This window comes from Fusarium sambucinum, chromosome II, assembly GCF_050947815.1.
Source record: "Fusarium sambucinum isolate potato_lamoka chromosome II, whole genome shotgun sequence".
Lineage (NCBI taxonomy): Eukaryota > Fungi > Ascomycota > Sordariomycetes > Hypocreales > Nectriaceae > Fusarium > Fusarium sambucinum.
In genome coordinates, this window is record NC_139293.1 from 4,305,780 (window position 1) to 4,331,857 (window position 26,078).

The 26,078-nt window shown below is 46.8% G+C and overlaps 12 protein-coding genes across 12 annotated transcripts; 5 read left to right on the forward strand and 7 right to left on the reverse strand.

Moving 5' to 3' along the window:
• Positions 1-1,403: 1,403 nt before the first annotated feature.
• On the reverse strand, positions 1,404-1,897 carry FSST1_008339 (uncharacterized protein; the record flags this gene model as incomplete). The annotated part of the gene is made up of 3 exons (XM_083225213.1): positions 1,404-1,450; positions 1,500-1,553; positions 1,606-1,897. The coding sequence occupies 3 exons, from the start codon at positions 1,895-1,897 to the stop codon at positions 1,404-1,406; spliced, it is 393 nt and encodes a 130-aa protein (XP_083084300.1).
• A 709-nt stretch (positions 1,898-2,606) lies between these two features.
• FSST1_008340 (uncharacterized protein) lies at positions 2,607-4,118 on the reverse strand (the record flags this gene model as incomplete). Its single annotated transcript, XM_083225214.1, has 2 exons — positions 2,607-3,538; positions 4,097-4,118. 2 exons carry the CDS (start codon positions 4,116-4,118, stop codon positions 2,607-2,609), a joined length of 954 nt encoding a protein of 317 aa, XP_083084301.1.
• Positions 4,119-4,306: 188 nt separating this feature from the next.
• FSST1_008341 (uncharacterized protein) lies at positions 4,307-4,802 on the reverse strand (the record flags this gene model as incomplete). The annotated part of the gene is made up of 3 exons (XM_083225215.1): positions 4,307-4,347; positions 4,402-4,452; positions 4,508-4,802. The coding sequence occupies 3 exons, from the start codon at positions 4,800-4,802 to the stop codon at positions 4,307-4,309; spliced, it is 387 nt and encodes a 128-aa protein (XP_083084302.1).
• Positions 4,803-6,176: 1,374 nt separating this feature from the next.
• Positions 6,177-9,611, reverse strand: FSST1_008342 (HET domain-containing protein; the record flags this gene model as incomplete). The annotated part of the gene is made up of 1 exon (XM_083225216.1): positions 6,177-9,611. One exon carries the CDS (start codon positions 9,609-9,611, stop codon positions 6,177-6,179), a length of 3,435 nt encoding a protein of 1,144 aa, XP_083084303.1.
• Positions 9,612-10,412: 801 nt separating this feature from the next.
• Positions 10,413-10,955, forward strand: FSST1_008343 (uncharacterized protein; the record flags this gene model as incomplete). The annotated part of the gene is made up of 3 exons (XM_083225218.1): positions 10,413-10,606; positions 10,657-10,779; positions 10,826-10,955. The coding sequence occupies 3 exons, from the start codon at positions 10,413-10,415 to the stop codon at positions 10,953-10,955; spliced, it is 447 nt and encodes a 148-aa protein (XP_083084304.1).
• Positions 10,956-11,255: 300 nt separating this feature from the next.
• On the reverse strand, positions 11,256-12,350 carry FSST1_008344 (uncharacterized protein; the record flags this gene model as incomplete). The annotated part of the gene is made up of 1 exon (XM_083225219.1): positions 11,256-12,350. One exon carries the CDS (start codon positions 12,348-12,350, stop codon positions 11,256-11,258), a length of 1,095 nt encoding a protein of 364 aa, XP_083084305.1.
• A 798-nt stretch (positions 12,351-13,148) lies between these two features.
• On the reverse strand, positions 13,149-14,678 carry FSST1_008345 (uncharacterized protein; the record flags this gene model as incomplete). Its single annotated transcript, XM_083225220.1, has 2 exons — positions 13,149-14,307; positions 14,365-14,678. 2 exons carry the CDS (start codon positions 14,676-14,678, stop codon positions 13,149-13,151), a joined length of 1,473 nt encoding a protein of 490 aa, XP_083084306.1.
• Positions 14,679-15,481: 803 nt separating this feature from the next.
• On the forward strand, positions 15,482-15,861 carry FSST1_008346 (uncharacterized protein; the record flags this gene model as incomplete). Its single annotated transcript, XM_083225221.1, has 3 exons — positions 15,482-15,583; positions 15,635-15,693; positions 15,756-15,861. The coding sequence occupies 3 exons, from the start codon at positions 15,482-15,484 to the stop codon at positions 15,859-15,861; spliced, it is 267 nt and encodes an 88-aa protein (XP_083084307.1).
• Positions 15,862-16,487: 626 nt separating this feature from the next.
• FSST1_008347 (major facilitator superfamily domain-containing protein) lies at positions 16,488-18,039 on the forward strand (the record flags this gene model as incomplete). The annotated part of the gene is made up of 4 exons (XM_083225222.1): positions 16,488-16,888; positions 16,942-17,415; positions 17,467-17,608; positions 17,662-18,039. 4 exons carry the CDS (start codon positions 16,488-16,490, stop codon positions 18,037-18,039), a joined length of 1,395 nt encoding a protein of 464 aa, XP_083084308.1.
• A 338-nt stretch (positions 18,040-18,377) lies between these two features.
• FSST1_008348 (aromatic acid exporter family protein) lies at positions 18,378-21,490 on the reverse strand (the record flags this gene model as incomplete). Its single annotated transcript, XM_083225223.1, has 3 exons — positions 18,378-20,840; positions 20,891-21,209; positions 21,264-21,490. 3 exons carry the CDS (start codon positions 21,488-21,490, stop codon positions 18,378-18,380), a joined length of 3,009 nt encoding a protein of 1,002 aa, XP_083084309.1.
• Positions 21,491-22,701: 1,211 nt separating this feature from the next.
• Positions 22,702-23,337, forward strand: FSST1_008349 (Mpv17/PMP22 family protein; the record flags this gene model as incomplete). Its single annotated transcript, XM_083225224.1, has 1 exon — positions 22,702-23,337. One exon carries the CDS (start codon positions 22,702-22,704, stop codon positions 23,335-23,337), a length of 636 nt encoding a protein of 211 aa, XP_083084310.1.
• A 541-nt stretch (positions 23,338-23,878) lies between these two features.
• On the forward strand, positions 23,879-25,554 carry FSST1_008350 (major facilitator superfamily domain-containing protein; the record flags this gene model as incomplete). The annotated part of the gene is made up of 2 exons (XM_083225225.1): positions 23,879-24,089; positions 24,137-25,554. 2 exons carry the CDS (start codon positions 23,879-23,881, stop codon positions 25,552-25,554), a joined length of 1,629 nt encoding a protein of 542 aa, XP_083084311.1.
• Between the last annotated feature and the right edge of the window lie 524 nt (positions 25,555-26,078).

A 26,078-nucleotide genomic window follows, 5' to 3' on the forward strand; every position in this document is an offset into this window, starting at 1 on the left:
AATTCTCTTGAGCGAGGATAGCGCCATTGTATCTTGTGATATCTTTTAATGTTTTGTTCAATCACTATTGTACTATTTGGGAAGTCGGCATTTCGACAATAGACGGTGAAGCTGTGCCCCATGTTCTGTAAAGTAACCTGCAGAGCCGGCAGGTATATGCAGGTAGGGTTATGTCTCGATCCTTGCAGTTGTTTTATACACAGCCGAAGGACCGCGCACCAATCATGAAGAGATTCCGGGATGAAATCTGGGTCAAACCGTTGGTTCAACGTGCTCAGCAACCAACAGAACGTTGCAGAAGCAGGGGAGTTCTTGGAATCAAAATACGACAGTGAGACTCCACCTGTTGGCAGTTGAACTGAAGTCATACAGGGGTCTAGAATTAGGTCCGGTTAAAGCAGCGACCATGTTATCTAACATGTGGAAGAGGGTACACTAGTAGAGAGTATTAGTTTAGAGGATGACATTAATATGGACTAGCATTATTTTAGGCGTGGCAAGAAAAAAGGCGACAGCCGTTGCCTCCCTCTTCTGACAATCAATTAAAAATATGATGTGTCCGTCAACCGCGTTCATATTTCGAGACGCTCAACTCATACCCGAGGAACGTTGGGCCGTGCTGAATCCCCTTCTGTTGGCTCTGCTTTTTAGCATGAACATGATACTGAAAGTCAACCCGTACATGAAATATTCTGTTTCGCACAAAGTTGGATTTACTAATGAGTACGACGACCTCTGGGGGGTGTAGATCGCTTGAGTGTTGATCATCTACTGGTCACTAAATCGTGACAAAAATGGCCACTCGTGTGAAGCCATCATTGGTCGTCATGCCAGACCTTTTCTACATACTTGGTAGCGCTACTTCGCCTGTTGGGAGATCTATACTGTACTTGTAGTCAGTCTAACGACAATCTTTACTCCAATCTTGGCACTATTTCGCCTCATTCTTCATAACCAAGCCTCGTTGATACTACCCCATGCTACCCATGATAGCAATGACTCCAGCTGATAAGCAGAGCATGACAATAAACGGCCAACGATGACACTCGCCGAAAGATGCTGCCCAGAGTGCCAGGTCCAAGCTTTACGACAAAGGTCACATGCGCTAAATTATTCAGCATTTCATCAAAAGTGCCAACTGAACATAATACATTACCTTCTTGTACGTAGATAGTTGGTGAATGGCAGTGCTGGATGACATATTCCATCTTCATATTTTCTGTTCATGAATAAGTTATCCTCCCAGTGATAATATATACGGCATAATTTAACGATTTTCAATAGTGTTTATAGTGCTATGGTTTCTGAGTTATGAGGACCTAAATATGTAGGACCACCATACAACCTCATCTTTTCACCTATTGGTAACGAGTGACCCTCCACGTAGACCTACAAGCCCCTGCCTAATCCTCGCTGGCACGGATCTCGACAGACTGACCTCTCTCTGTACCTAAATACAATTGTTAATTACTGATTATTGTAATATGAAGTCGACTTACCATGAGCCAAAATCGCAAAGAGCTTGCCCTCGTGGATGGCAATACCGGTAGAATCTATCGATCGAGCTATCAGTAAAGGTTTAGTTGATGAAAGGTAAATGCTAACCGTAGAAACTAATCTCTGGACCATGGGCGCCATCTGTGACAGTCACGGGTCGCAAGTCTCCTGATTCCTCTTCGTTCTTGCGCCACATGATGGGCTTGGGCTGGGCAGACACATCCTCAACTATCCATCGACCCAGAGCATAATCACCGCTGACAAGGCGGTCACCCTTGAGCTCAAAGATGGCGGGCTCATCACCAGACTGAGCCTGGAACATTTCCTCGCCCTTCTGCTCGGGCTTGGCGACGTGCTTACCATCGACGACGATGGTGAAACGAGAGGGAAGGCTAGACATGTTGAATAATGGTAAGAGTGGAAAACTAAAATCGAAAGATTTTAAAGTGTTATGTGGATTGAACTTCGATATCGTTATGTTGGCAAAGTGTTGAATGCTTTTGATGCGTAAGTTTGGAGAGAGTAGAAGTTTGCATCTTCTCTGGGGGCTTTTATAGAGCTTGCGGCTATGTGATTCACGAGGCTCAAACCTACCTGCCAGATAGTTGTTATGATAGGTAGCACTTGTCATCCATGTGTGTTATAAGTGCTTCACACAAGATCTCGAAACGGGTACGGACTAGTGCTACCTCGGAACATAAAGGGGTCGTGACGCAGACTCGGTGAAGAACAATGAACTAATCGGCCCGAGGTGAAACAGTAACTCTATAACAAGTCATCCGGGCTAGTTGAACACGTAGCAACATAGTGGTACTGTAGAACCTCTGGTGAATGGGTGATATGAGGCGGTTGGCACAGTTTGAAAGCTGAACGTTCACCGATATTTCGTGGAAGTAATGAGATTACGAGGAAGTCTACGTCGACTATTGTACAGAAGGACATGTTGATTGAGATGAGGTGTTGTGTAGCCGTGATCAATTTCCCTGTTATACTGAGAACCAGATTACGAACAATGGATGAAAACAAAACTCCGCCGAACCGTTGTCTTAGATACAAATAACTTAGAGAGTGGCACGTATAGTTTGACGCAAACCCCACGGAACCAAATACTACCAGTCAGGAAAGAGTTTCGAAGTATCCAAAAGGTCGATTTTCTTGTCGTCATAATCATGCCAGTTTTCCCAAAATCCGCCCATGATGTGTTTTTTGTTCTCGCCCATTCCCCTGCCCTTCTGCGCATCCAGATGCACTCTGAGCTTGTCAAACCATACCTCAATTCGGCAGTCTCCAAGAAACGTGACCCATCCATGGTTGTTGTCACCTCTGTATTTCTTGAAACCACCGTGTGACTTGGTGCCTCGCCATCTAAACCAGACCTTTTGAGAGGATGCCTCAGTCGGACGCTTCTCGAAGAACATCAGAATGTTGTAGTCCATACATTGGCCCATGTTGAAGTGACCTCGCATAGTCTCGCCGTCACCAGGTGACAATACGATATTGCACATGTAGTCGTGTGCAGGGTCTGATTGCCCGTCGCAGCAAGCAAAGTCCGTTAGGATCGCGTATTTTCCTTTGAGATTTCCAAGAAGCTTTGGAGGTGGTGGAGGTAGCATTGCTTCTGATGTTGCCTCAGACTTGATTGGCGTAGTCCCTTTGACCCTCTTGCTTGCTGGTGCGCTGGTGGCGGTGTCTGCCTTCCTCTTTGTTCTCACCGCAGGCGGCTTCGGTGTAGCTTTGCTCTTTGCCTCCCACTCTTGAGTGAGTTCCTTCTTGACTCCTTCCAGGTGGCGAGGGAGGCCAAGCCTGTTGACTTGAAGGTGGTCGAAACCTTCGAGCATCCACGCGCGGGCTCGAATTGGCGTTGGCTCGACTTTCCAGAACAACATGTGCTTTCGTAACCAAGGAGGTACATCTGTTGCGTTCCAATGAGGGGCTGGGGGGCCTGTTCGTGTTTGAGGTGATGCACTTGGTTGGGGCGTCGCGCTGGAGGGCGATTCGATGGTCGGATGAGGCTGGAGATGAGCAGCAACAGCCACCGCCGCTGTGGACGCAACAGTCTACATTGTAGCCCTAAACAATACTACAGGTTATTTACTTGTGGTTAAGCCGTCGTTGCAGTATTATGAGTGCGCTCAATGTGGTTGCAAGGTCACCTGGACTGATTTTGTGGTTGGTGAGGCTGAATGATCGTTCCTCTGGGCACTTCCATTGTGAGACTAGCGTATCGCTATACGCGACGAAGACGCGGGGCACGGCAGTTGTACAGTGAATATTGGCACTGGCCTGACATAACATTGTATTATTCTAATTTGCAGCTGTCGCGGAACAAAATGAGTGTAAAATAATTTGAGAAATCACGGTCAAGTCCTCTATCATCAGACTGCAAAAAAAACATACAACAGCGGGGATTCGCTGGTCGTCACCGACCCAACTACTAATCCGCCCCTTACCAGCTTGACTATGGGAGAGCGGACGGGATCCCGTATTTTCTGGTAGGTATGGTCGTATGTACAGGCTAGAGTTCTTTTTGTAGTATATATTCATTACATCATAGTGCCTCAGCGATGTACACACATGTGGGACTTATTCGTTAACTTACATGTTGCAAGCGAGAGATACATAGTGTATAATCGTCGAAGTATTGAAGACACATTCACAATATCATCGCAGAAAATTCTGCACAATGGGAAGGGTTGCCATTTCAATCTACTTTAGCAAAATCTTGGTGTAGGGATTACAACCTTCGATATCTTTGAGAACTATGAAATATCCCTTCCGCTTTGTAGACTTGACAACTGCAGCATAATACCTACTCGGGCCGAATTTCGACTCTTTGGTCAGGAGTCATACCTGTTTTGTCTGTTAACTAATCGTCGTCTGATGTTATCAAATAAGATCACGCACCTGGGAAAAGAGGGCAGACAATTTGCCCTTCAACGAGCGCCAGCTTACAACCTGCAATCATTAAATGTCAGGGCAGTTAAATATATAACAATGGAGATTATCATACCACTGAAACTGAGTTCAGGACCATTCCCACGATCCTCAACGTGCACAGGCTGTAGCTCGTACATCTGGTCCATGGTACACCATACGACGTTCTTGGGACGCATGCTGCGATCCTCCATGTTTCGACGGCCCATGGCTAATGGACCGCTGACGAGGTGGTCGTCTCGAATCTCGAAGACAGCAGGTTGGTCCCCATAATCAGCAGCTTTTGCCAGTGGCATCTGCTCTGGGTTCTCTCTGGGCATACCGACGGGCTTGCCATCAATGGAAATGGAGAAGCGACGGGGAAGAGACATATTGAGCGATGGTTGATGTCGATATGTGAAAATGATTGTATTGAATGAAGTGTTGTTGTGTGTAGTGAATCGGTTGAAGGAGTTGGGGCATGTTGTCATACTTATACTTGCCCCATTAAACACAATCTCTGTCTACGGCCGTAATAGTTTTCTGTCGATCATCCTCATCTTCGCATTATTTCTTCAGCTGCCGATGGACTTCGGATGATCTACATCATGGGAATGCCATCAATGCCTCGAAGAATCAGCAAATCGCCGTGGCAGTTCATAGCCTACATCATACAAAGATGCTCTACAATAAAAGTTCACGATCTACATCCCAAATTCCACATCAGCATGATTGACGTTTCCACTTCAGAAAAGAGGGGATGAGACTAAAACCTTCTTGATATCGATAAACTCAAAGTCCATATCCACTTCACACTGACACAGCTAAGAGAGGGTTGAATAAATATTGCTGAGGTCAGACATGGCGGGGAAATTGAGACGGCCACAGGGTACATATCTTCCATTTTGCAGGACGAACATGTGCCTGTATTCTGCTCTTATGTCCTGGTTGACTCATACGTATAAGCTATGCGCTCTAAAAGCACACAGGCACTTTCCAGTTCCAACATGGTACTGTGTTACTAACATGAAAGATTGAGCCACTTGGTAACGGATGGAATGCAACAATTCGCCTTAAACTTTCCGATCTAGGGCCGCCTTCTAGGTAGCATCCCTACAATGGACGATCTCCATTGGAAGGGATTCTCCCGTCAGACTATGGGAGATCGACGAACTCAATCTTCAGAAAGTGGAGAGCTCAAGTGAGCTCATTACTGCGAGTAGCAATGATCAACATGTTTGTCGGAAGCTGAGAAACTGATCATCCAACGTGCATGACGGCTTCCAGTTCAGCTTTGAACTTTAAAACGATGCAACACAACCCACGCGTCCGCATTGGATGAAGGATAGGCGGCACGGCACAATTGCCGGCTATCATTGCACGATACCACTCGATATCTTAAATGAATAGCACCAGGTAACAGATAGGCTGGACCAGTCAGAGCAAGCAAACCTGAAATACGCCTTGATGTGCTGATCGATACCAACCTGGTTGATTTACTGACGCATACCTGGCCGAATGCATTGCTGCAGCTGCATCTACATTGAGCAAAGAGTGATTCCAGTAACAGCTTTCTCTGTTGATTCGACAAGCCTTGACTTTACAATGAGAGCTGCGGCACTGTGATGATCTTCACCCTCTACTATTGAGTCTGTTGTAATGAAGCAGGGATCGACGCGTCACTTTTATTTACTACTTTACTTGTCGAATACGATCAACTTTAAAATTGTATGCACTGATACTCATGTACCTACCTAGTAACTGAACTATACAATGACAATCTCTCTGTATATTCCCCGGCCGTCTCTTTCTTCTTCACTTGCTGCTATACCTCCCACCAGCTTCAACTTTAAGCTGGTCATATGCCATTGAGACTCTGATACATACGCCTCCACCACTTTCCATTGCTCCTCTTCTTGCCTCCATTCGTCAACAATGTTGGTACCCAACACAAATGACTGTTTGCCAGCAACCATAGCTTCAAACATTGTGTATGATAAATTGGACGGCTCTTGGTTTACACGTGTATCATTAAACAGAAATGCAAACACTTTCTCAGGAAGCCTTCTTCGCTGTATTTCTGAATACACAATCTCGGAAAGCTGTTCCTTGGCAAAGTCTGTTTCTGGTGGACAAGAGTCACTAGCGGTATGCTCGGGTTCTTCCATTGCTTCAGGCAGTCGTGTTGAAATAAACGACCCATGATAGTTGAGCTTCGAGAAAAAGTCTGGTAGCCCTTGGCTATAGGGATTCGCGTCATTGTACTTGGGCCGCAGCTTGAACTCAAGTTCAGGCAAAGGCAAATGTGCAACGCGAGATTGGAGTTTTCCCTTTGATAGCCAATCCAAACAATCGTTCCATTTCTGTTCAATCTGATCGTCTGTGGGCACGTTCTCTCCAAGCATCTCAAACACTTTGACAACGCTTCGGTGGAACCTCCACCAGAACACTCGTGCAAACTCAGCACCTATGTCGAATAGAGGGAATTTGTCAACGGCCTTTATGGTACTATCAGAGTTATGGAAAGGAAACATCCACAAAAGTTCGAATTGCTCCCTGTAGATAAAGTTGAAGAATTTTGTAAAAAACACCTTGCTCCCACAAGACACTGATAGCTTTGACAAATGTTTGTCAAAGTTTTCGTCTAGCCGTCTATGAGCGACGTCGAGCTGGTTTCTATCTTCGAACCTAATCTCCCAGATCAACATGCCTTCCATGTTGGGCTCGGATTTGAGAAGAGCGACGTTTGGCGACCATGGTTTAGATACCCAGCGTAGAAATGCAGCGAAATAATCAGTTCTGAAGTCGTAGCCATGAGGTGTGTTTAGTGAGTAGGACCGGCTTTTCTGAATTATTTCTGGAATGCTCAGGGGGTACTTGTGGGCGACGAGTTGGAGTTGCCGGAGTCCTGTTTCGAGGTCGGTCTCAAGAAATAATGACAGCCGGCTGTCAGGTGAATTTACCAGACTTAGAGGAGGTAAAGGGAATCCTTTTTCTATACAGGCAGCCAAAGGGGGGTAGTAGCTGTACAGCTGATCCTTTCCATAGTGTTCTATCCACTGGAACCAATGGGAAGAGATAGGTAACCACATCGAAGGCGTTAATTGGGTCGTCTCAAGAGATTTAGGCGATGGATCCAGGCTCTTATATCCCTGCAGGAGGTGTTTGATCCTAATTCTGTGCTCTCGTTGAAGTGACACTTGCAGATTGTCTGCGATCCGCCATTGTTGGCAGACGGTTGTCCACCTCTGATTGAAAAATGCCGATATTTTGCCCCCTTCACCATCATCGTGGTGCAAAATGTGCCGTGCAGCTTCCACCAGCCAATGAAGCTTCTTGAGAAAATGCGCCTTACGTATCACCCTTCGCAGGCATACTCGACGTTCGAGTCTCTGCTGTTCCTGGAGATGAAGCCAGCATTTATGTGTCTTCTCCCAATTCGCCAATTTTGACCATTTCCATAATCTCCGTCTATCAAGAAGCCATGCCCAGTCATTCAGGTATCTTATCGCATCAACCTGCGTCGTCAAGGGAGTGGCCAACACCTGGTAATCGCAAAGCCCAACGAACGTATATATATGAGTATCTGTCTTCTTGCGAAGGACGAGGAAAAACTCATACTCATAGGCTTCAAAGATACTATCCGTTGGTTCGCATTTAGATACCACATGGAGAGGTAGAGAGACGCGAATTTGCCCAACTGTTGAGGTGGCCATTCCATCAGTTTCCACACGAAAACCGTTCTTCAGGTATGTTGCCAGCATGTCGATCTCTACAGCTACAGCGCACAGAGACCCTGTGCCGCTGTGGACTCGAAACTTCTGTCTTGTCGATCGTCCGCGAGATATGGTAGTTGAGGGCACAAATGAAGTCTTCTTCCAGACTCTTCGGTATAATTGTTGACTCTTGACGCTCCAGTCGGGTACCCACGATGGTAAGTCAGTCATCGAATGGCCCTGGCTAGCCATGTCAAGCACTCTTCCAGTCAGTGTAGCCTCCTTGTTCATCACAAACATAGAAGCCAGTCCAATGTACACAACCTGTGGTGAGAGTTTATAGTCCGGCTCTGGTGACGTTTTCCACAATCCTAATAATGCAAATACTTTGTCTCTTGGGTCCGACGCATGGCAATCCCAAGTGTCTTCGAGAAGCGTCAAGAACGATTCAGCATCATCAATCTGCCTTGGGCGGCCAAAGTGTCGAACCCATTTCCGGGTCATCAATCGCTGCAGGTTTGTGTGGAAGAACTCCCAACCCATCGATTGCCGCCTGTATAGTACGATGGCCTTTTTCGCCGAGCCTATTTCCTGGACTACCCATATACGGGAGAAGTAAGGGTTAAGACAAAGGATCTCTGGATCGTCTTTGAAAGCTGCCGAGTCGCCTTTGTCGTGGTCGACACTCAGATATATCAACACTCGATTAGCTGCAGTGTATATTTGTCTCATCAGTCCAACTTGGTGAGTTCTTTCACAAACATTTGACTGGTTGATACATATAGAATCAACCCACAAGTATCGATCCTCGTCTTCAAGTCGACAACTTCTCAATGCATCGAAACAATTTTCTGTAATTGGCATCACACTCCATGATTTACCAATGAAGATAGTATGATCCTTCTGCCGATTTCCGGAGATTGTGGACCAGGTGTAAGATATTGCCTCATACAACGTGCGATCCTCATCATTATCTGATAGGAGTATTCTCGATTCCTCAGTCTGGGCCTCATCGCTGTGGAGTTTGATAGTTTCGAGATGGCCGTGTAGAGGGCTTTCAAATTGGCCTCTTGATAGCTTTAAAACGCGTATCTCGGTGCCCCCAAGCATCTCATAGACGGGTGTGTTTGCCGACGAAGCTAAAGCCCATTGTAGATCGAATACACGTGGGAGAAGGGAATGAGTTGTGACATCGTCTACTCCGCTCTGGGTGCAGAGTTGTTCCAAGTGTTGCTCTAAAGCCTTACGGAGTGACCTCCCTTTGTCATGACGATAAGGATCGTCCGAGTATGACACAGACGGTGGCCAGGACAATCGCATGTCAGATCTCTTTGGACAGTGCGGTATGTCTAGCTCATCTTGGTGATCTTTCTCCACATCAAGTGGCTGAGCCATCTCACCACAGTTCATACAAACTGGGACTCCGAGGCCTTCGTATATAACAACATCGGGTCTTAAACAATTGACAGAGTGCCAGTAGAGCATCGTGTAGGGACCCTGGTCAGTAAGTCAGATCTGTTAAAGCTTTTTGCAACGTCTTGGATGGGTTGTCAAGAATTGAATTGCCGTAGTCAGCATCATCTTGATCAGGTTAGGCTGGATAAGATGATGATGACTAATTATCCTTGATACATATATGTGCCCATCTCTTTTGGTGTCGGGAGATGGTTTCGATGCTTTCCGTTGGACGTGAGACTCTATGACGAATCGTGTTACAGAGGAAATTAGCCGACAGACTGAGAGACTTAACTAAAGTAATCGGATGTGTCAACTCGTGCTGTAAATAAAAAGACCCAGATATGTGTGTGTAGGACTCTGATCAAGAGATATATATCATTGATCAAGTTCCTCTACACGCTTTATACTTGAGACCACATGCATTAGTTCGGATCAAACAGCATGTAATGAATTCTCGTTTTCACTGTTACATCGTTGCCATTTATGGCTACGGACAAGGTCACTCCGAGCACATGACATCCATATCGACCTATAGTACATCCGACGAATTTCAATTTCAGTTTAGCGTAGTGTGGGGTACATGTTTCGCCATCGTGAAGCACTCTTTACCTTGGCTCTTTAACGATCGTAGTGTGTTCCGAAGATGGGTCACTTGGACCAAGCACTCAATCTCCGAAAGATACTCCGTTCACTTACCACTTCAAGTCAGACATCCGATGACGAATTGAATGCCGGGGTAAGCGACTTGACTAGATTTTTATATAAGAAACACGAGATGTTGAGTTGGTAACTATTGTAAACGAAACTACAATTATATCTGTTGCCATTATGCTTGGTTCTATCGTTGTTCTTGTTCTTGCAACCATCTCTGTTGCTTCTCCCACGCTTGAGAAGCGAGCCATTACCTGTCTTCGCGTGGGACAGACAGCTACGGCCTCATGGACTAACAGTGCTGGCAAGAGATGTACCTTCACTGGTGTTGTTGGTAGCAACTATGGCGCTAACCCTTCCGGATCTGGAGAGTAAGTTATACTGACTTCGCCCCTCTTCCCACATCTCATTAACTGTATAGTTACTCTTGCAATGGACGATGTGGTGCTGGCTGCAGTGGAACCGCTATAGGCAACGTTTACACCCAAGACTGCTTCTCTCACGATATCTGCTCTTACTTCAACAGTGCCGGCGGTGGCGCGAGGTGAGTCTTCCAGAGCTGAGAGAAAGACACGACCTAACATTTGTAGTGACCCAAACTGTGGAGCGGCTTTCAACGCAGCGGTTGATGATACTGCGTTGGGCTTCGCGAACGGTTGCTCCCAGACAAATCCAAGTAACGGAGTTGGGAAGCCCAACGGTGCGCCAGTCTGTGTGTAAACTAGTTTGGTTTCGGCGCAATAGGTAGTCACCTATTAAGTGACCAATATACTCATCAATGCATATGCTGAACTATGATATAAAACCACAACAGCTGTCAGTCCGTGCTAATATGTATATCTTGAATGAAACTAGTATATAATTCGGTAAACAGGTGTTATTTATGGTATGTCAAGTTGGAGAAAACACCCAACATATCTTTTAGCACATGTCGCTCACTGGTATATGATAGAGTTGACTCGACAAAGCCAATATTAGGTTGATGTATTTATTAGCTATTAGCTACTAGGCTTGAATTTCTCAATCATCGTGAAGGTCGGCAGGCTTCACAAACACCCAGTTCTTGTTAGCTGTAACCGGAAGTCTTTCCTCCTTCTGAGCAATGGTATAGTTCTTGATCATTCCATCAATTTCCTCTCTGTAGGCAGGCTTCCTGTCAACCCAAAGGTGAATACCGCCTCTCTCAACATTGACGCCACGGAAGATCATGGGACCGTCACTATCAGGAGTGTCACCAGCAGCAAGGATGGGTCTCTTCCACGCATCGATGTAGGTGTTGATGGCGGCCCACTTGCCCTCCTTCCATGTAGCTGGGGCCCATAGCCAGGGAGTCATCTCAGCGTCGAGGTTCTGCTTCTGGACCTTCTGAGTGTAGGCCTTGTCTTCTATTTGTTTGCGAGAAGTAGTGATCTCGCCCTTCTTGGTCTTGAGGAAGAGGGAGACACCAATGACGTTCTTGGGAGGAACGTTGTAGCCGTACTTGGGGTCGGAAGCGACCATTCGTACGAGCTCCTCAGAAGCGGCGCTAACGACGTAGACTTGGATACCATTGGCCATCAGACGGTTGTAGAGCTCGACTTGGCCCTCGAAGATCTTGGGTGGGGACACCTCGGTGGCCGTGACCTTGCCCTCCTCGAAGTAAGTGGCGGGAATTGTCTTGTTGTAGGCCATCAGCTCATCAACATAGCCCTTGAGCTCACGTAGTGGGAATCCACTGAAGATTTGTGCCGCCCAAGGGTAGCAGACGGCATCCTCAATCTCACAGAGTCGCAAGTAGTAGCTGTAAAGCGACTCCTTGTGCTTCTTGGTGTCCTTGAAGGGAACGAGCTTCAAAGAAGGATCCATGGTGTCGCGGGTAAGAACTCCCTTGCTTTCGAGGTAGGGGAGAAGGGACTCTTCAAGATCGAATTGATAGCTGGTGTTGTCCATGTCGAAGACAGCATATTGTCCCTGGTTGGCATTCGCAGCAATCATTTTGTTGAGAGCTTTGGCGGCACCCTTTGGCCAATGCTTGAGTTCGGGACCTTTGAGACCCTTTGCTGGGACAGCGACGGAGGGAGTGCCCAGGCTTGTCAGCCAAAAGGCAGTGACAACAACATTTGTGGTGAATCTCATGATGAAAGCCTGGATTGAGGAAACAAACAAAAGCGAGAAGAAGTTGGGAGACAAACGAAGAACGCGAGGAACTTGTCTTCAGCGCTCAACCATCAGCCCGGGCATCACAGACGTCTTAAAAGGACGGCACTTGGAGTGTCAAGTCCCAGGTTCAGCGGCCCGACATTTCTTCCTTTAGTTCATTCGCTGACTGATAGCATTGTGAGATGTAATATCGGGTGGTTGGCCTAGGCGTGACGATCTTGGCTTCTTTGGAAGTGCTACCCCACCTCGTACTTTTTCCTGCGGGATTTGTTCAAAAGTGAAGCTATCCAGTAACATGACGATTAAAGATGCGTTGTTTCTAAACTATTGGGGTCTCGACTAATTAGCATGAAGCATAACGGTCATTTTAACTCCAATCATCACTCTAGTCGACACTCAATTGCTTGAAGGGCATGCGAAAGTAGGTCAGTTTCTACTTAGATGTAAGCCACTTACTCCTCTGGGCCAAGCTATTAATTGCAGGGGAGGGTTGCACATGTCAGTGAATGGCCAAGGCCTACGTCACTATAACTTGGGTTGTCTTGTCTTGAAAAGGAAATTACAGGACAAGAACAGGGTAGTCAGCAACTGGCCAAGCAAAAACACGATTGAAAACAACGGCTTCTAATCTGGTTACTCCAATGATAGACCATTCAAGGTTACACCGCTAATATCAGGGGCTAACTGCCAAAGTTGTCAAGTTCAATTGCGCTCTTTTATCGAAAAACACAAAGTTTAATTCTTGGGAAATTGGTCCGTTCCATGCAAAGGTCACTAACCTCTTTCGAAATAATTCAAGAGTGTGTTTCCTTGCTTGTTTGATCTCTTCCTGGACCCCTTTTGCGGTTGACTTGGGGAAACAGGTTCCTTTTTACCAACTTCCAACACGTCCATAAGCTCTTCAAACTCAGCTATGGGGACTATACCACCGCTTGCCTCCTTATGTCCACGGGCGAACGACTCTCCCAAACGCTTTCTCAAAGTTGGGTCTTTCGCCCGTGAAGCTTCTTTACGAAGGATTTCAATAATGTTGACAGGGGGGTCCCGGCCTCTGGCACATTTCGGGACACGGCACGAAAAATTGATCATGCCTGGAAGATAACCTTGGTTAGCAACGAGTATCACCTCGAGCTTGGGTGAAGTCAAGTGGCCAGCCCAGCGAGTCGCAATGACCGGGTGTATTTGGGCCAGAGAATTGATCCGAAACACTGCGATTCTGCCGTCTGATGAAAACTTTGGGGGTATTCGAGCATGATTCCTGACTTCCTCGTTGACTTCCTCTCTTGCTTCACGCAATGTCTCGTTCTCAAAAATGTCTATGGGAGCTGAGGCTGCTGCTAGCGCTTCCCATGCTCCCGGTACATCATATGCTGCTGTTCGCCGAGGTGCATTGATGAGAGACACAACACTGTTAATTGCTTTTTTGGTGTATTTTTTAAACATGGCCTTGAAATCAGGAAATGGAGGCTCCCACTTGATATTATTGCCTAGATCTCCATGTACGCCCACGGCACACAGCCAGCCGCACGCCTCTTCAACATCAGGATGTAAGTCGCGACAGATCAGATAGGTGAGTAAAGCGCTGGTGGCCACGGGTGGGCTGTTGCAAGCCGTGACGAAAGTGGCATCCTTGGGGTGGTCCTTTTCTTCTGCGTAATGGTGGTCGATTACCAAGGCTCGATGGGGTTCATCAATGAGAGGCGGTGATTCTCGTGATCCTTGGTCGAGAACAATTATGAAGGAGGGTTTGTATGAGGCCATGTCTCTACGCGATTCTTCGTCATGAACGTTGAGACCTTTCTTCATCACGTAGGCTGATATCAACTCAGGATTTAGGCCAAGTAATATCAACGTTTTTCTGAGTATAGCTCCAGAAGTGAGGCCGTCGGCGTCCTTGTCTGGAATAATGAGGGTAGGTTTTGAGGCAGCGACACTATAGATGTGAGAAATAACCCTTGTAAAATTTTCATCAAAGGGGAACTGGACTTACCATTCACGGATGAAGTTCCTGGCGGCTTCCATTTGGTCCTTGGGCGCCGGCCATATAATCTCACCATCCTCGTCCCTCTTTGATGGTGTCTCATGGTATTCGGGCAGCTTAGTTGCAGTGTCTGAGGATTTTGCCTTTTTGGGACTTTTTTCTTCCTTTTCGAGTCGGTTTGTAGTAGCACTTCGTTTCATGGCGAATTGTCGTGTGATGATAAAAGGTAGTGTATTTCTGACAGTGAGATGAGATAGAACTCTCTGCCTTGTAAAAGTCGACCTGACTGGCGATATTGATGCAAGAAGGCGCATCGTAGGCATCATTGGTGGCATGTCAGCCCTGAGTGCATCATAGATGCTTTGTCTGAAGGAGAGAAAAACACTGTCGTCATGGAAAGATTGTGGCCGTGCATTACAGGGTTAGCCTCGGCCAGCCACAAACTTCTCTATCGCCCTGAACTGGCCTCAACAAGCAATTAATTAGGCTATTGGCTCTCAATTATCTAGAATGTTGGAAATTTACTGGTCGAATTTTGAGTTTTATTGTTCTTCCGGTGATGACTTCACGCCCTGGCTGATCGCGAAACTTCCGGGGCTTGACTGAGCAAGACAATAAGAACCTGGAATCTAACCCATGTGGCAGATGGAACTCTTCCACCAATATCACCCAGCAGTCAAGATTGTCGAGTTAATGATGATTCTAATGGTCCAGTGTGCCTGGTCCGCAAGAATTGAGGCAAGTCGTTCTCGATAAGGTTCTGTGTTGGAATGCGGATAAAGGATTGGATCCTCAAGCGGAAGAGACTATTTGGTAGGAGGTGATTGGCTTGCAGATATAATGGAATGTAATAACTGGGCATTTTGTCATGTTTGCTTTGGTTTGTTACTGCCAAACTCAAGTGTCTGGAGCGAGGCGTCTTCGGTAAAAGACTATTTTGAACGGATCAGGAACGCCTAGGCTATTGGCGCCAGAATCCTGGATCTGGATGCATCGATGATGATTGACAATAACTGTTCCTGCATATTTAAGACCAATGGTGTGCTCCTCTAGACATGTCGATTCACCCACACTTTATCTCACAACCTACTACCTACTACCTTTCGGAGCTGAATCTTGTCTCACCATGAAATATTCCATCGCTCTCTTTCTTCTCTCTGCTGTTGGGGTTACTTCGCAGGCAGCAAACTGTGGTCAGGTCGCAGCATGTCTCAAGGCAGGGCCCAACGTATGCAATTCTCTTCTATCTGATAACTTTGCAAATTAACTGATGGCAAAGCCCGATTACTGCTTTGACAACGAACGATGCCTTTGTGGAACTCACAAGGAAATTTTGATGTAAGACTATGACTATGACATCCTCTTGACAGGATAGCATGCTGACTTTTTAATCTGCAAAGGTGTTATCTTCACTGCGATAGCGATCCAAAAGCCAAACCAGCCCAGGAGGATGTCGATAAATACTGCGCGGTTGTGAGAAAGCGACGTTCCAACCCTCTGTATTAGGAAATGCATCCGATGAGGCTTTGATTTGTGTGTTGGTTCGAATAATAGTTGCGCGGGATGGAATAAACTTGAACGGATTGTCATTTTACTCTATTCAATATTAACAATTGTTGCGCTTTAAGAAGGCAAAAAAGTTTCCAAAAAAGGTGTGCCTGCGTATCGCAGGTGGCTGGATCTCTCCCGCCGGGAATTGAACCCGGGTCTCAAGCGTGACAAGCTTGCATACTGACCACTATACTACGGAAGATGAACAATCTGAAGACTGTTGTAGCTGGGGGGTTGTTGGAGGAGTCAGATTTATTTTAGTATATATACTCTGTAGTGAACCTCATCAGTGTGAGCTCGGAAAACCGACCATGACCAAGTCAATCCACCAATCACAACCATCTTTCTGGTAAAGATTCTTCCAGTCGCGTTCGTGACGTACGATTCGACAGCAATTATTCCCACTATATTCTCGTTAATCACAACCGACTCTTAGCGCGAATGTTTTCAAGCTCGGAGCCTCGGAGGTAGAAAAGTATATAGGGAGTGACGTGCGTAAAGACAAAAGATGAATACACTCATTATTCTTTTATCATTCGGTCTTTAAATCAGTCTGTCTATTCTTCATTGCGGTCGCCATCATGTCAACTTCAATTGACGCGACTTCGCAGTCCACTACTACCAACAGGGTCTTACAAGAGCTCGGCCTTTTGTCTCTGTACAATTCCACCCGCGACATCAAGATCCTTTGCGTGCAAAGGTTCATTCGCCTCTTCGCCTATGGCGCTTCTACTCTCGTTCTCGTCGCCTTCTTGCGGGAACTTGGTGTCTCTACAACCCGTGTTGGGTTGTTCATGACTCTAACTTTGGCTGGCGATATCATCATCAGCTTTATACTTGCCTTGTTCGCCGATGGTATAGGCAGAAGAGCTGTTTTGGCTTTGGGCGCTGTCTTGATGACTGCTAGTGGCATTGTGTTTGCGACATCCAGCAATTACTGGATCCTACTAGCTGCTGCTATTCTGGGCGTTATTAGTCCTGGGTAAGACGCAAAGACTGGAAGAGTCCATCTCTGATGCTGACATTTTTCCATAGCGGTAACGAGATTGGCCCCTTCCGTGGTATCGAAGAGAGTATCGTGGCGCATCTCACTGATCCAGCTAAGCGAGGCGACGTCTATGCCTGGTACAGTCTATGTGGTACCGCTGGCGGTGCCTTTGGACTTTTGACTTGTGGCTGGCTTATTCATCACATGCGCGTCAACTTGGGCATGGATGTCGTCGATGTCTACCGCAATATCTTTTACGGATATTCCACTATTGGAATATTAAAGCTCATTTCCGCTGTTGTCTTGAGTGCTGCAGTAGAAGCGCACCACGAACCAGTATCCGATGCAGATGCCAATGAACAGGCGCCTCTTCTCACACAACCAAACCAAGCTCAGACACCAAGTCAACCACCACCAAAGAAACAGCTGCGAGCTAAGGTGTCTCGCGAGAGTGTCCCCATTGTCGTGAGCCTGTGTGCACTCTTCGCTCTGGATAGCTTTGCTTCAGGTCTTGCCCCTCTGTAAGTAATGACCACGACTCAGTTTTCATTTTGAGACTAATAGCTATATAGGTCATGGATAACTTTCTACTTCAAGTCACAGTATCATATTGAAGAGGGGAAGTTGGGGTCGATATTCTTCACTACCAGTATCATCGCTGCTGGCTCCGTACTAGTAGCGTCATCTCTAGCCAAGCGTTTTGGCAATGTCAAGGTAAGTTTATCAGCATAATGGTCGCCCAAAATGTCACTAACACTGTATCCCAGACGATGGTCTTTACCCATATCCCCTCGGCAATTTTCCTGGCCCTAATTCCTATCCCCAATGAGGTTCACATATCAGTGCTTTTCCTGATTCTTCGCTCCTGCACCCAGTCTATGGATGTCGCACCTCGATCAGCCTTTCTCGCCGCCATTATCCAGCCTAACGAAAGGACTGTTGTCATTGGTCTCATCAACGTAGCCAAGACTACTGCTCAGAGTCTGGGCCCGCTGATTACTGGATTACTCGCGGATTCTGACTACTTCTGGGTGGCATTCATTATGGCTGGATCATTGAAGGTATGTTATGATCTGGGATTCCTCGGTCTCTTCAAACACCGTGAACACGCGGCAGCGGCGACACGAAGTGAACAACAAGAATAAACTAGTCTTCTGTATTTCACGATAGCGACTGAGTTTGGTTGAAAGCTTACGGGTGCTATCTTTCTGGTGATATTAAGGTTGTACGAAGAGACGTTCGCCGTTGCGCCCAACGGCTGATGTGTATTTATTATTTGAATAGTCTTTATATATCTTTAGAAAGACGTTGCAAAAAGCCGAGGCAAATACATACGGTGATAAGGTCCACCAAAGCGAAGAGTTTACTGCGGATTGAAGTATTATCAGAAAAAGATTGAATATTCAGAGAAGAGTCTTACTTCAGACTCGACATGTATACAATATACTACAATTTAAATCCAAGAGAAATACACGTTCACACCTCAATACATGCTTCCACCGAAAGCATCCGTGTGTATATGCGAGCTTTCTCCAACAGCCTTCTTCACAACAAGCACAAGATCATCGAGCGTGCCCAAGAACCTCACAAACGCGTAAACAGCGGCAGACCAATGCCTTCCTTGTGGGGTAGCTAGGTACTCCTTAGAGTTACCCTCATCATGAAGCTCTCCCTTGAGCTTCCTGAATTGCATTGCTCTACCTACTAAAGGCGTTGGCAGGATTGCTGGAAGCGGCTCTCCTGAGATCAAGGAGTGCTGGAGAAGGGTCAAAGTCGACATGAGATCCGCGACGAGATTCTCATCACCCGCGGTTACGCGCTGCATGAAGCGCTCGCGCACTGGCAGGGGAAGCTTGGTGACGGTCAAACTGAATTGCGTGAGAAAGACATTTAGGTTGGTGCACAAATGGTTCGCACGGCTGAGTGTATTGGTGTCGAGATTCGATGTCGAGAATTCGAACTTTGTCTTCTGGATTGGAAGAGCGATTGAGTTAAGGACTTCTTCAACCGTCGTCGATTCTTTCTCCATGACTTCGACGAAATCTGATGGAGGCTCGCGCCAGACTGATATAAGGAGCGCATAGCGATCTCGGACGCTCGAAAGTTGACTGGACATGATTTGTCGGTAGTGTCTGTTTCCTGAAAGAGGTCGGGGAAGTAGTGCAACAAGAACAGCTGCACCGAATCCGATCAACACGAGAAGTATTCTTCGCCAGAAAACTTCGTATCCCACACCAGGGTTACCATAAGTAGGGATGTGCGTGTCAACCCAACTGTACGAGACCACCATGTACATGGTGGACATAAGCATGATGCCAGCTGCCATGTGCTGTGGAGGAGCGAAAAGCCTCCACCACATCATTCCGACAATGGCAACGGCCATGATCGCAGCAAGACCATATTGGTTACCAGGGCCATTGCCAGATCCAATGTACCAGCACAAAAGACCAAGAACACCGCCTGCAACGGTACCGAGAGTTCTGATGATGATTCCAGCAGTAAAGTCAGACATGTACGGTTCCAGGGCCATTTGTGCCATGATCAATGCCCACATGCCCTTCTCTCGGTAGTAGAATCCTGCTGATGATGGTATCACGGCAGGGACAGCGAGGGCGATTGTCAAGACCAGTGTTCGCAGGGCGTGTAAGCCCTCAACTCCAGTGAAGAAGTTGATCAATCCTAAGAAGATAAGGCTTGGCTTCTTTCGCTGTCTGCTAGTTGTCTGTTGCATGTTTTCCAAAATGGCAGCTGCTGTCTTCTCAGTCTCTCCCGCCTCTGGCTTGTCTTTAGGCTTCTTCTTAAACAGACCACGTTTCTTTTCAGGTTTTGAGATAGCTGACATAGTGCGAGTGAGATCTGTGGTACCAGCAAGCGTAGAAGGCGGTGCATCATTCGAAAAGCCCAGCGAGAAGAGTTTCTGAAGTCCTTTTGGAAACCACATCTGTTTTTTCGTTCGAGTCTTCTCCATCTCCACGGCTTTCTCGAGAACGGTACCGATGCTTCTGGTGAGGTTGATTAGTCGTTCGTGGTACAATAAACCTGACATCAAGCCAAACATGGGTGGTGAGCGATTGTCTTTGAAAATGACCTTGCCATCCGCATCAAACAGATGAGCATGAGGGGCAATCAAATGTTCTGCAGCTGAGTCCTCAAAGTCATCCAGAGCTTCCTGCAGCGAGGCAAGAATTTGCTCATGTTGAGCCACAACATCGTCCTTGGGTCCTGACAGTGCTTCAACGATGGCGTCGATGCTTTGTTCCAAAGTCCGCAACAGTGGCGTAACGCAAGAAGACAATGAGTCGATGGCTTTGATCAACATTTCTTCTGTATCGGGATGGCTTGTGAGTTCACGGAAATCAGCTGCTTTGGCAACATGGTAGGCGAGTGGATGGTTGTCTTTTTCGGACTTTTCCAGCTCATCGACGGCATTTGTGAGAGCCTCGTCTTTCGCAAAGAGTTCTTCGCGCGAAATAGACAACTGGAGGAGTTCTCCAAATGATACCAACACCTGGCGTAGTGGCTCTTGAAAAGACTTGATGTCCTCGGGGCTCCATTTTCGACGCGTAAAGTCCATGGGAAGAAACTTGATGGCAGATTCAATGCTCTTTTGCGATGCAGCTAGGCCACCCTTGAGTTCTTGGAGTCGCTTTGGTTCAAACCTCGTTCTAGTCTTGAAATGCCAGGTTAAAGACTTGATATAGCCGTTCATTGGAACAAGCAAGTCGGACATGCTTCCAAGGGTGATCTGGGAGGTTGACTGCGGGAAGAATATCAGGTTGCAGACAGCACCGACTCCGACCGCGATGGCGGTAGGTAAGATCAATACTTTTGGAATCGTGCCTTGAAAGGTAGGGATAAGTGGCGCAATGGTTAAGTAGATATCTGTCACAATCATCGAGAAGAGTGCCACGAGTGTGAGGTTTGGCGCGGAGACTCGTAAACGAGCCTGGGTAGGACTGATTAGCGAAATACAAGATCGTATGTAAAGTGGCTTACCATTAGGTACACAAACAATCCTATCATGCAAAAGTAAGTGACGGATATCCGAGCATCAAGCATGAAACCTTGATAGATGGCTATCTGCTGATATGTTGTCTGGCCGGAAGCCTGGCCAACATTGGTCGTGTTTTGGGGCATTGATGCCTGCAGCTCGCCATAGCGTTGCATGAGATCAGCATCAGGTCTTGTCGCCAAGGCTGCTTTCATTGTCATGGTTCCCCAAGCCCAGCCAAGTGCCATGCCGAAGCAGATCATTAGTCCAGCCAGGACATGGATGAAGACAACGCCGGATGGCGGCATGATGAATAGAACGATACTAAAACACTGTCAGTATTGGTTCAATTGAGAGGGAGACGCGTCGCAAACTGACCATCCGAAAAAGGTTGCTTGTCCAAGCACTCGCAAGGTGTCGCTGATGAGAATAAACAGGGTAAAGATCCAGACAGCTATGGAGCATTTGAACAAGATCTTGAGGTCTTTTGCGTTGAAATGATCCAGCCACGGGGGGAGTTTCCTGGGGTTATTGAAGGCATGGAACGACGCCTCCTCGACGTCTACTGAGGCGTCGCTTTTTGATGGCGACTGTTTGAACGCCATGTTTTGACACTTTTTCCGGCTGAGCCGGCAATCGTTATTGTTTTATGTTTTGACGGCTTTTTTTTGTGTTTTTTTTTAAGGCTCCCCTTTGGCGGTGGTCAATGAGGATCGTCGTGCCAATGCGAGGCGGAATTGGAGCTTGCCATATTAGTAATAAGGTTTCTCATCTCGTATCACCTGCACTAGAACTAAAGAGTGCAAAAAGTATGCTAATTTCGAATTGTATCTAAGCGCTATGTTTATTGTAAGATGCTAATCTTAACGCTTTGTTCGCATCCTACTCTCGATCGTACAGGCTGAGGCTGACACTCTGTGACACTCTGGCGCATGGGAATCTTGTTACCAAACAGTGAGACGTCTGTCATTCAATTCCGGGCGAATGGTTTAGTGGTATAATACTCCCTTAGCATGTTCGCTCCTCCGAGCTCATCATTGGGAGTGGTCCAGGGTTCGATTCCCTGTTCGTCCATCTTCGGTGGTTTAAATCCACTATTATCCACACTTTTTTTGGTGTTTTCAATGCATGGCATTCACTTTTTAGTGGTTGGACTACCCTGAAGCGATACTGAATATCAAGGGAGGAGCATTTATGTTCGCATCAAGATGAGTTCCTTGGATTAAATGATACGATCGTAGTACTATGTCTGTCAATTGCATTTTTATTCTTAAAATTTGATTGCAAAGGGTTTTGTCTTTGTGTCCTTTTATTCTTTTGTATCTCTGTCATGCTTCAATGCATGTGCGTTGGTAGAGGATACTTTGCAGTGTCAAAGACAAGCAAAGTCAAACAGTACCAGACTTGATCAAATTCCCCCTGCATAAAGATATTACCCATGTAGAGTTTGAATTGTTTCAAAATGTTGTGTAACCTCGATATTAAACAGGCACGAGGTCAATGCCAGTCAATGCCAGTCGCAATTGCAAGGTCCCACCAACAAAAAATGTTCCAGTGCAGGTTCCAGGTCCCCCCCCATAAAAGGGACAGCTGTTCTTATTCGCTAATTATCAAGGGGAACCCCCTGCACAAAGACAGGCTGTCACTATTGACTGACGTTTTTCCACATCAAACAAACCAACATCCACCCACCATCACATTGCATCTGATCACATCTTGTCGCCTGCATTCTCTCAGCCTTACCAACGTCTTCGTCTCATTCAGTCACTCGCTTTTTCACATGTTTTTCACGTAAACTTTCCAGGGTCAGGTCAGCATGGTCCGCGCCATCAATCTCCGCTTAGCCCTTCAGGCGACCGCAATCAAAGTCTCGGCCAACCTCGTCACCCAGCTCATCATCCACCTCAGGGCCCCAGGAGGCCACTCACCCTTCGATGAGCAGCAGGTCATAGAGTTTGCCGTTTATGGCTTTGTCGGCTCACAGGTCGGAAATGTCATTCAATTCATCCTCGAGGATTGCTTCCCGACTGGTCACGCGATGAGGGTTAATGAAGTCTTGCCTCAGGTCCAGGGCGACACAAACCAAGTGTTGGAAAAGAAGGATGACGACAAGAAACCAAAGACGAAAACCTGGTTCAGCATCAGCCCTGATCTCATCTGGCGCAATGTTCTAGCCAAGTTGATTCTCGATCAAACTATCGGTCTGGCCATCAGTGGCAGCGTCTTTCTCATATGCACAAACATCGCCCGCGTGTCGCATCTTTCTGGGGTTCTCGACGTCATCGGCGATAGGCTCTGGCCTCTTATCAAAGCTGGCTGGCACATCTGGCCGCTGGTCGCCATATGCAACTTTCTCTGGGTACCTGTACGATCAAGAGTTCTCGTGGCAGTCTGTGTAGGATTTGGTTGGAGTATCTTTCTGAGCATTTTTGCCATGAAGAAGCAGCATTGATGAGGATAACTCGGTAGATTCATTCTGGAGTTTGGAGTCAGCGATGAGCGATGTACATGTACGTCTAGTCTAGAGGAATTCCCCTGCGGAGCACTTTTCTTTGTATCTTTGGCTGGGAGTTATGGAGTCGGACAAAGTTTGGTGCCAACCACCTGGCATTGTATTCTGGTTTATATAATGATATAAAGGTCTGCGTTTCCTGCTTCAACTGTCAGCTGAGATATGAATTGTGATGAATGGACATTTTATCTTGGACTGCTTTGCTTATATCATGAAATAACAACGATGATGCTTGATTCAAGTAACCAAGATCCTTATCACCCAAGATAAAGACCAGTCGCTACATCCTTCCCAAAAAGGCCTAGCGTATTCTCTCTGCCCGGCCTTATCTCCATTCGCCTCCTCCAAGCTAGGCTATCATTAACTCACCAACTTTCCCCGCGTCGGTTCTGTCGGTAAACGAAACTGCCTGATGGCATAAATCCACAAGCAGTATGACCACCTACTGCTTTTGTCTTTATCTTCTACAAACCCTTTTGTTATGCCCCCTCAGCGTCGATCATGGGTCGGATGTACAAGATGCAAGAGCTTCAAGAAGAAGTGCAGCGAAGAGAGACCCGCTTGTCGGCGATGCACCCTAGCTAACGCAAAGTGTGAATACGCCGTCAAGTTGCGTTGGGGAGGGCGACCCTTCAATCGTTCACCGTTTGGGGAGTGTTTGACCCAAAATGAGGGAAACGTTGAAAGATTAGGTGAGTCTGTTTTCTTGAGACTACTGATACAGAACTGATACTGTCAGATTTAAACAATAAAAACTTCATTTACGTCTCTCCTTCTACTCTCAAACCAAATCCACCAAAGGCTGCGTCACCACCGGTACAAGAAGTCGATAGAACGCAATGGACATCAACTTCTCCATCAGAAATTACAGAGACACCAGAGTCTTCACAGCTGGTTTTCTATCCGCAGAGCCCACTTATCCCTCTCACTCCCTCTGTAGCGTTCTTCGGTCATCTGCCCCCCTTGCACAGATCGGGACTTCAGTACTTCACTGAAAGAACCGTTAGGGCTCTTGCGCCCCATCCCAAAATCTTTAACGAGCTATGTGAGCTCATTCTTCCCATGGCCGTGTTCAACGAGCCACTGCTCCAAGGAATCGTCGCACTTGCCGCAACGCATCGACTCGCTAGTTGCAAAACAAATGAGGAGCAGAGCGCCCAAGCACTCATTGTCGCCGGTTTTCAAGCTCTCAGTTCCAGGTCACTTTGCGAGAAGCTTTCAGACTATGATGGAGATCAGGAACTCATTCCACTTCTTGCTACTGCTCGAGCGCTATTCGTCTGTGAAGTGTTTGCCAGTGAGCCCAATGCAGATCGGTGGAGTGTACATTTTAGAGGGGCCAGAGGACTGATCTCACGAATCCAAGACAAAGGTCTCCTGGAAAGACCGACAGACGAGCTGCGATTCTTATTACGGTGGTTTGACATGACCGAGTCGCTGGTCTGCCACTCTATTAGTGATCTCGCTCCGAAGCAATGCGCTATCCCTTCACCAACAACTATGCCATCTTTCGACATAGATGACGAGCCAGTCTATATTGACATGTATCTCGCGCGAACGAAGGATCTACTTAATGTTTTCAAAGAGATCGCCAGGTTATGCCATATCAAAAATGAAAGGGAAACACTAGATGGATCACCACAAGAAGCGGGAGATGATGCGGAGGTGTGGTGGTTACTAAGCTATCTACAGAGCATCATCGACCGCGACCAGGCCAGTCCACCCCCGGTCATGTCCATACACGACCGAGTCTTGACCGTCGCCGAAGTTCATGAGTATAGATTGTCGAATCAGATCTGGCAACTCACAGGTCTCCTTCTTATCCACCGACGTCTGCTCCACGAACCAAGATCATCAACGCTCATACAAGATCTTGTCCAGCGCATTCTTGAATCTGCTGAACGCATGACACTACGTGATGGCCTTACGCCTGTCACACTACTCACACCACCTCTGTTCTTTGCCGGCTGTGATGCTCTTGGGGACGACCGACCAAGGATAAAGACATCGTTGCAGGGTGTTTCCACTGCTCTGGGACTCTTGAACACGCAAAGAGCATTGGAAATATTGGAAGATTATTGGGAAGCAGATCCAGGTGTTGATGATGGATTAGCTGATAGATCCTGGCCCCGGATCAGCCAATTCTTACCTTATTGATCACAACACATCCTTAGCGGGCTAGCTTAGGTCGCAGACATGGTAGTCACTCGGGATCGGTGAGTTTACCCCAGAAAATCTCCCGTGATGGCCTCGGCCAAAGAGCCGAAGCTATCGGTACCGGGGCGACGTAAAATTCTGCGTAGACTGAACAAGCGGTCAACAATCTTGAAGGTAGGAAAGCACCTAAACTTGTTAATGTTACTGGAGAGCCCAGTTCGGCCTGGAGTTATATCATGCTCGGGAGCATTGCTTGGAATTGTATGGAGCTTGAGAATTATTTTTTGCGCGCATCAAATATAATAAGTATGCGAAATCACTCATAATTAGACCAATTTCAAGTTACTTGACAGAGTATTAGCTGAACCTTCATATATGAACAGGTCAAGCATGGGCCTGAACCAAACACCATGAACGTCTTTATGCTACCATTCATCCATCCACAGGTCTCTGGCATCACACTCAAACAAGAACAATATTACTTGATCTAGTTACATTAATTATCGTGTTATACTGCAAAAAAA